At 27.3% G+C, this 8,629-nt stretch overlaps 1 protein-coding gene and 1 pseudogene across 1 annotated transcript; both read right to left on the bottom strand.

Moving 5' to 3' along the window:
• LOC101490303 (mannose-1-phosphate guanylyltransferase 1-like) overlaps positions 1-702 on the bottom strand; it is a 4,432-nt pseudogene extending 3,730 nt beyond the window's left edge.
• Positions 703-4,027: 3,325 nt separating this feature from the next.
• Positions 4,028-4,858, bottom strand: LOC101496981 (wall-associated receptor kinase-like 15). The gene has a single exon (XM_004503140.1). It carries the CDS (start codon positions 4,856-4,858, stop codon positions 4,028-4,030), a length of 831 nt encoding a protein of 276 aa, XP_004503197.1.
• Positions 4,859-8,629: the final 3,771 nt, after the last annotated feature.

Below are 8,629 nucleotides of genomic sequence, written 5' to 3'. Positions count from 1 at the left end.
ATTTCGGCCAGAGTTAAGTAAAGTCAATCAAAGAGGGTTCCAGTCAGAATTCGAACTCAGATACCACAGATTTGCCCTTCACCGAAGCTCATCAACAAATAAAATTACAGAAAAGATAAAAGGAAATGAAACAACAACACCATCATCACCAGATCTGATAACTAGTACACAATTTCGTTCATACTATCTTTTTAATACAAAATGAGATTATTATTATTATTAGTTTAAAGCACAATAGAATTACACAAACACCTTGTGACTGTGACGAAATAATTGCATTGTAGATTGATAAACCTAAATTCAATCCATGCAAAACGTAAAAAAATAAAATAAAATAAATAAAAATGTAAAGAGAGGAGAATGAACCTGAAGATCGGAAGTTGGGCGAATGAGAAACACCCGAACCCAACCCAATCAAACTCGAACGAGTGAAAAGGACGAGTCAGAGTAGGGTGTTGAAGAAACAACGCAACGGTCCAGTGAATGAGTTGTTACGATCGCATTGGTCACCGCTCGTCATCTTCCTTATATATACCCGCCAACCACAAATTATACCATAAATAACTTCGCATTAACGCACGAACCCTTTTTTTTTTTTTTCTTCTTTAACTGTTATTTTTATTTATTTAATTTCCTTTTTACTCCCTCAAGTAACATTTAGGCCTTGTTTGGTGGAGAAGCGTCGGTGGTTACGGTTTTTGCGATTTTCCCCGCTACGAGTTGTGGCTACTTCAAACACATTGGAAACGTGGCTTTTGGGTCATGTGTTTTTATTCATTTTAGAGCAAATATTATATAAGTTTAATTCTCATATAATATATAACTTTAGAGCAAATATTATATAAGTTTAGAAATAAATAAACATTGAGGTGTTGAATAAGTGTGAAAAATAATTAATATCCACCTATCATTTATATTTTTTAAATTTCCATTGTCAACATGATTCTAGCATACACACTACAATACACTTAATAAAAAACATAATTGTTTCTTTTTAAATCATAATTCAATTTATATTTGTGTGTCAATTTATGATGATTCTTACTATATACAAAAAATAATAATTGTTTTTTATTTTTATTTTTTTGTGAAAATGATTTTTTTTCTTTCTATTATGGTAATAAAGTATTTTATAATTTATTCAAATATTTATTATGTTTAAATACATATTTAATACTCCAATTTTAAAGTTCTGAATTTTAGTCTCCCTATCTTTTATAAGTCTTAAGATTTTCTTTATAATAATTCAATTTGAATTTCATTCTAGGACGTAACATATTTATTAACGAAGTAGAAGTACATTTAATGATTTAACGTTATTAATTTCGACTATAACAAGTGAATTTGAAAAATTATGTTTACATTTCATCAATAAAGTTAAAAAAAATAAAAAATTAGACTATGCATTTTTTTATATGTTGTTATATTTTTGTAATGACTTTAGAAAATGACTGCTCCATGAATGATTGTAAATGACAATCAGTGTATAATAGTTTTATACTGATAGTATATGCTCATTAATCTTTTCTTAAAATATTCTAATAAAATTTAGACTACTATTGTTTATGATACAAATCAACAATGTCATGGTATCAATTATAATTTCATATCATTGACAAAAATGACACTTTATAAAAAATATGTCTGATTTATTTTGCAAAAATATTTTTTTTTTTTTAAGTGTTCATTTGATTTTTCTTTAGTACTAATAATCTTGTTTCCCTTAAAAATGGATGGGTTAAAAAACAAATTATACTAACCTTATGCTTAAGGCCAAACCAGCATATTCCTTGTCAGATGCTTTATGGCTTTTTCCTTTATCGGTTAATTTTTCTATTAAAAGAAATAATTAGGGTGGAAAAATAGTGCAGAAGGTAGAGAAGACTTTTAATATATGTTTCAAATATTTGTAATCTATCTATAAATAGTATTACATGGTTTAATCTAAAGCCTCAAGTACATTCTCATAAAAATGCTAACATGGCACATAAAAAGGCATCTTGAAAAATGTCAATCTATGAATTTTTTAATCAATGAATATAAAATTAAACATTCCGAAAATGTTTTTAGCATTCGTAAAATAAATGTTTAATTGCAGCTTTAATTCTTCTATTATTATCAATTTACGGAAATAGTCTCCATATTTTAAAAGTCGATAATTTTGGTATTTTTTTTCCAGATTTTTTAACAAAAAAAATGAGTTTGATATATTTTTAAGTACGTGATATACAATTCTATTATATAAAATTATCTAGATACATTAATTTTCATATGTCATTAATTAAATTAAAAATATGCAAATTTTCTGAAGTTGAAAACTAAGTTTTTATTGCGTTTTATTCAAATTTTATTAGTGTTAATCATTTTACATTATCATATCATATGTCACGTTATTTAAAATATTTTACGTCATCATTTTTTAGTTAAAAAATAAAAACCAAAATTGTCGATTTTAAAAATAAGGGAACCAATTTCGTGAATCATAATATATATTTCTTATGTCCTTATTATAAAATAATTTTCACTTTTTATGTCTTTTAATATAAGGACTTTTTAAAAAAATAATTCACATGCATTAATGATTTCCTTACAAAAATTCTCTCATTTAATTTACCATTAGAAAACGTAAATACATATTTTCCCTTATGATATCAATAATTATTGAAAAAAATTATTACTAAACAAAATTTTCTTAATGTATCAATGTGAAGTATTATATATAAAAAAAAAATAGAACATGTGACATTCTTATATATAACATGTATTTTTTATTTTATTTTTTACGGTAACAAACAAGTGAAAATTCTTTAAAATGGTTATTTTAAAACATAAGTTGTAACAAATAAAACATTTAACTAAGGAGTTGGGTAGCTCAATTTATTTGAACAAAGAGTTGAAAGAGTCATAGGACCAGAGAACCCCGGTGAAGGAGTAAAAAAAAACTAATTTAACTAACTATTAATATTTGCATATAAAAAAAATAAACCTTTAACTAAATTTAATTAATAAAAAACTTTACAAGAATTTTTATCTTTGGTATATAAAATGTAAATTAAAGCAACATAAAAAGTTGTCTTGTCTGCTTTATCGTTTTACTTATTTTCCTTCACCAAGATTTTGTTAGGTATCATTTCTCACATTAAAACTCTATTTAAATTATTTTTGTGGGGTAGTAGTGAACCGGGAGAACATGTGTATTTCTTGAAAGAAATACAGTTTCAATTTGCATAGGATTCGATATTTTAATCATGCACTATTAGGTAAATGGATTTGGAGTTTGAAAATTGATTAAAATAGGTTTTGGTTTAAGGTGTTGGATAATAGTTATGATTTTGTGGGGTCTAATGTAGATTTAGTTCAAACTTAGTTTTGAGTTGGTGGAAGAATTTGTGTCTTTTGTGTGATGGGTTGAGTGGAGATAGAGAAAATTGATTCATTAAAAATTTGATTTGTTTGATAGGTCATGGCAGAGAAACTTCACTTTTTTGTGATAATTAGGTGGAATGGGGCGCTTTGTGTGATAGGTATCAATGGTTGTATGTGTTAGTAGTTGATAAAAATGGTTTGGTGGCAAATATGTCTAGGCTTGGGTGGTGAGTGGAGGGGGCTTGGAGGTGGAAGATAAATTTATTTGTCAGCGAGGAAGAATTATTACTAGATTGTACTTTGTTGGAAGCATTGGTCTTAATTATAAGAAAACGTAAATTTATTTTTATTGTTATTGTTAAAACGTTATATTTATTAAGAAAAAATTAATTATTATTTTTATTAAAATGTAAATTTAATTATATGATTAATTTAATAAATTCTTATATTTAAAAACATATTGATGTTACAATATTTTATAATGACTAAATATAATTAAATATATTGATATATATAATTATGAATATTATTTGCACATTTAAAAGTCGTGTTTTTATTTAGTTTCATAATTCGGTACATATATCTATCATACATGTATAGTTTTAGTAATCTGCAGTATAACACTATAATTATTATTGATTTTGCATTAATAAAACCAAAACTACAACTGAGTTTGAGTGCACACCCCATGAATAGGGTCCCAAAGAAGGTCTCCATTACAGAAACACCTTCTGATCCCATTAGACGAAAAACCATCTTCCCTACAAGTCGACGTGGCAGAATCACAATCCGTTTGGGACCCACAAACAGTTTCTCTAGGCGACTGCCACTGAATCTCCAAACCGGGTCTAGACCAACGGTCCACAGGAAGAGCCCAATCAAGGTTAACAAAACTAGAATAAGCACTACAACCGACATCCCTAACACGAATCATATAAGAGGTACTCGAACCACCGGTTCGGAAAGTGCAACAAACCGGACCGGACTGACACGTGGACACAGAAGCGGTTGCGTTGATGTAAGAATGACAGAGGCTAGAGGAAGAGCAGTTCAACGGCGATTGGAGAAGCAAGAGGGTACAATTGAGATAAACAATGGTATTTGAACTCGTGATGTTGAAAGGTAGACTATTGTTAAGTTGGATCCCTTGGTGAACCTTATCGGTCGTTATGCACGTGTTAGGTATAAGTGGAGCGGGTTGGATTACTAACCGTTGGGTTTTCGGGTCGATTGATTCGATCGGGTAGGAGTTGTTTAGTGTGTCGAATATTAGTGTTCCGGTGGAGCTGCACCGGATTTTGTATAATGGATCGCCGCATGTGGCGGTGGTGCTAAGTGGGAAGGGTACGGTGGTGTTGCCACATGGTGGGCATGTTGTCACGGATGTTACGTGTGTGGCGCATGTTAGTAGAAGTAGCGAACTTGTTAAGAGGAGGAACCTTGTTGTTGACTTCATTGGTGCGAACAGAGAGAACTGTGTCTTAAGACCCATCTTCCCTCTCTCACTTTTATAAACAAACAAAATTCAAAAAGTTAGTCAAGTGGAATTAATCTTTTTGATTTTATCTAAATAAGTTAAATTTATAAAAAAAATCTTTTTTTATGTAAAATATTTTATTATACTAAATAATTTTAAAATAAATGAAGAGTATATAAGGAATAATAATATTAAATAATTTAAAATAGTTAATTTTTATTTATAATAATGATAAATATTTGATGTATATTTTTTCTTTATAATAGTGACAATTTTTTTTTTTCGTTGATAGATAAAATTATAAATAAATTCGTAGACAACTGTGATATATCTTGAATTCAAACTTGTAATATATTATATATCCTAATAATATCAATATTTTCAGTTGAACTAAGTCTTAGAGATGACAAGAGAAGTATTATAATATGTCTAAAGTTGTAAAATCAACTGCGGCATATTTATCTTAGAAACTCAAAAAAATAATCATAATTACTATCATGAATATGTTAATTCAATATATATCTGTACTTTGATCTTTAAATCAATAGCAAAATAAGGTATTATTTAATAAAAATCATTCAATATCTTTTTAAACAAAATATCATACTAAATGTGTCAAAGAAATGACATTTGAATTTTTTCTAAATTTGTTATTACTAGTAATAGAATGTTTTTTAAGAAAATATATATAAAAATTTAATAAAAATGATTTATGTCACTCATTCATTCGTATGAATCTATGTCATCACGTGGTGGCTTTAGGGTTACACCAACAACTATGGTGATACTATTATGGAAAACCTAGAGAACTAAGAGAAAAAACAAAATATCATACTATTATGTACTATAGAGAAAAAACAAAAAAGAACTAAGATTATGGGATATGTTACTTTAACACATACCTAACTACTCATCTATGATTTTCTTAAAATTTGTAATTGATTTTTTGACCAATCATTTATACCAAGACAAATCATCATTCTTATATTTCCTTAAAAAGATTATTTGTACTAACTAGCATCACTCTACCATTATTGATGATAAATCATATTGTTAAAGGAAATCTGCATATAATTAAATAGCATTTGGATTCATTATATTTCAATTTTATTATATGGACAAATATCTTTATATTAATTATATTAGTCTTTATCAATTATGAGACTTAATTGATTAATTATAATTAAATTATGTTATAAGACAAATTAGATTTTTGACATAATAATTAATTGATTGATATGATCTTAAATGTGTGTTAATATCACTGATGACTTATTTCAGAATAATAACTATAATTGATCATACCTATATATACAAATTATTGCCCCACATTATTTCATAGTATACATACTGCAATTTGCTTCTTCTCGCGAGTTTTAAGTATAAATTAAAAAACATAAATTGAGGAACAATCACATGTCAACGAGTACTTGTTAGTTGTTTTCCCTCTTTCTCAATGTTTCAGGATTATTTTCGCGAGACTAAAACAATATATCATGTATTTTTTATATCTTTGATACATCAATATAACGTAAATCATTAATATTAAATATCTTGTATTATTAATTATTAAATTAATTCCTGTAATTGAAAGCGGGTCTTCGTATTTGACTTATTGAGAATATTCATGATTTATAATTCTAATTGTATCCATATTTGGTTCATTCATAACAACTCAATTAAATTGGCTTTAATACTATTTTTTCAATCATAATCGAATGGCAATATTTTTACCAAAGTTATTTGGCTTTTTCGTTAATCGATTACATTAAATCCAGATAAAGGAAAATAGCAAATGTGTATCATATTAGCCTATGTAAAGTTTTGGTTTTTTACTAGCTTTTATATGTTGCAACTTTGCAAGTTCTTAATCAAACAATGGTTTGGACTTTCAAAACGCATATATGCGTGTGGGATATTATGAATTGTGCCATGGACCATGGTCAACACACACATATTCGGTTTTTTATACTTCCTTATGTTCTCTGAGATACTTTTAGTTGATTCTTGTTATTCATTGAAAAGTTTCTTATGTTCTCTGACATATTTATCCTCAATTGGTTGTCTTACTTGCCAAGACTACTATTCTTATTTTGAACGCGAGGATAATCTTTTTTTGCAGATTAAATAATTATGGAGTTTTAAATTTTCACGAAACTTATATATTCTTTAAACCTTTAAGGCAAGAAATTTCTTGGACCAAAACTATTTGGCAAATAACATTTCTCCTTACAAGGTTTTTAGGTTTTGGAGATTGTTGCATAACAAAATGCTTATTCATTGTAATTTAATCTCTCGAGGTTGTCAAATTAGTTCAAAATGTGAGTTCTGTAAATGTGAAATGGAGACTAACACTCATCTTTTTTTATTCTGCTCTTTTGCTACTAAACTCTAATTTTGGTTAAGCTCTACTTTTCAATCTTAATATGATATTCGTTTGGTTTAAAATCTTCTTGTCATATGTGACAAAGGTTAAATGCAGAGATGTTATTTTGATCAACATAATTTTTACTATTGATATTATTTGGTATTGCATAAATCAAACTTAATTTGAAGACAAAAATCTTATTTTTCACACGGTCATCAACAAAATTATTGTCAATGCATCTTTATCTAACAATTACACTTCTAGCGCAATTTCTAACTCTGTTAAAGAATTTCAAATTCCCAAGTCTTTTCGAGTAGAAGCACATACTTCTAAAGCGCCTACCATAGAGGAAGTGATTTGACACCCCCAAATAGTATATGATTAAATGTAATACAAATAGAGTTGTATCTTGAAGTTCTGTTGCTGCTTGTGGAGGTATATTGAGGGACAACTATATTGCTTCCTTAGGTTGTTTTGTTGTGAATTTGGGAATTAAAACTCTAGTTAAGCTCATGGGAGTTATGGTTGTTATTAGAACAACATGCAATAATGGGTGGAGATTTCTATAGATTGAATATGATTTGCAATTGACAAATTTGGTTCATTGTCTTAGTTAAAAGAATGAATTTTACAAATTTCATATTTTTAGAGAATATGTAGACAAAATTGTTAATTTGGAGTTTCACATTGTTAACTGTCAAATGAGATATTTTTTCTTCTAATATTTATGATTTTTTAAGAAATATGATTGATCTTCTTGAATGTCGATTTTAAATACGGTTGTAGGTGATTAGTGCACTGGTTTTCCTTTTTCCATGGTCTTATCCATATGAGTTCTCTTGGTAAGATTTTTAATGAGCAATATTTTATATGTTGAGTGATTGTTTTCTTGGATTTTGGTATATTCTCCTCAAGCATTTTGTATTTTCCAAATCTTTTATTTTTAATGATAGTTTAGAGTATTGCAAATGACATGTGATTAATTTAAAATGTCAACATAATTAAAATGTCAAATGTGATGCCTTTGACTCTATTTTTGCTTTAAAAAAATATTGTCATCATATCTCTCAACTCGGTTTTTATTTTAAATGTAAATTAATTCATGAGATTATGTACTTCAATTGTATTTTTTTAGACACAATTGCTTTTGTGTTCCTTTAATTTAATTTAAGTCATTTATTTTTTTTTTCTTGATTTGGTCATCTATTTAATTTTAAGTAAACAATATAATGCATATTGTTTACTTAAAATGAAATAAAAGACTAAATCGAAAGAAGAAAAAAGATAAATGACTGAAGTATTATCTAAAATTAAGTTAAGAGATTGCATGAGCAATTATGCATTTTTTTATTATAAACATGCACTCCAATTGTTATCTATTGTTTTGAATAAATACAGCACCTAAAGATTATATATAT

Source organism: Cicer arietinum, chromosome 6, assembly GCF_000331145.2.
Source record: "Cicer arietinum cultivar CDC Frontier isolate Library 1 chromosome 6, Cicar.CDCFrontier_v2.0, whole genome shotgun sequence".
Classification (NCBI taxonomy): Eukaryota; Viridiplantae; Streptophyta; class Magnoliopsida; order Fabales; family Fabaceae; genus Cicer; species Cicer arietinum.
This window is presented reverse-complemented; position numbering and strand designations above follow the sequence as displayed.

What these genes read in the sequence shown, in the direction of transcription:
- LOC101496981 (XM_004503140.1), bottom strand. Translation starts at nt 4,858, where the DNA reads ATGGGTCTTAAGACACAGTTCTCTCTGTTCGCACCAATGAAGTCAACA.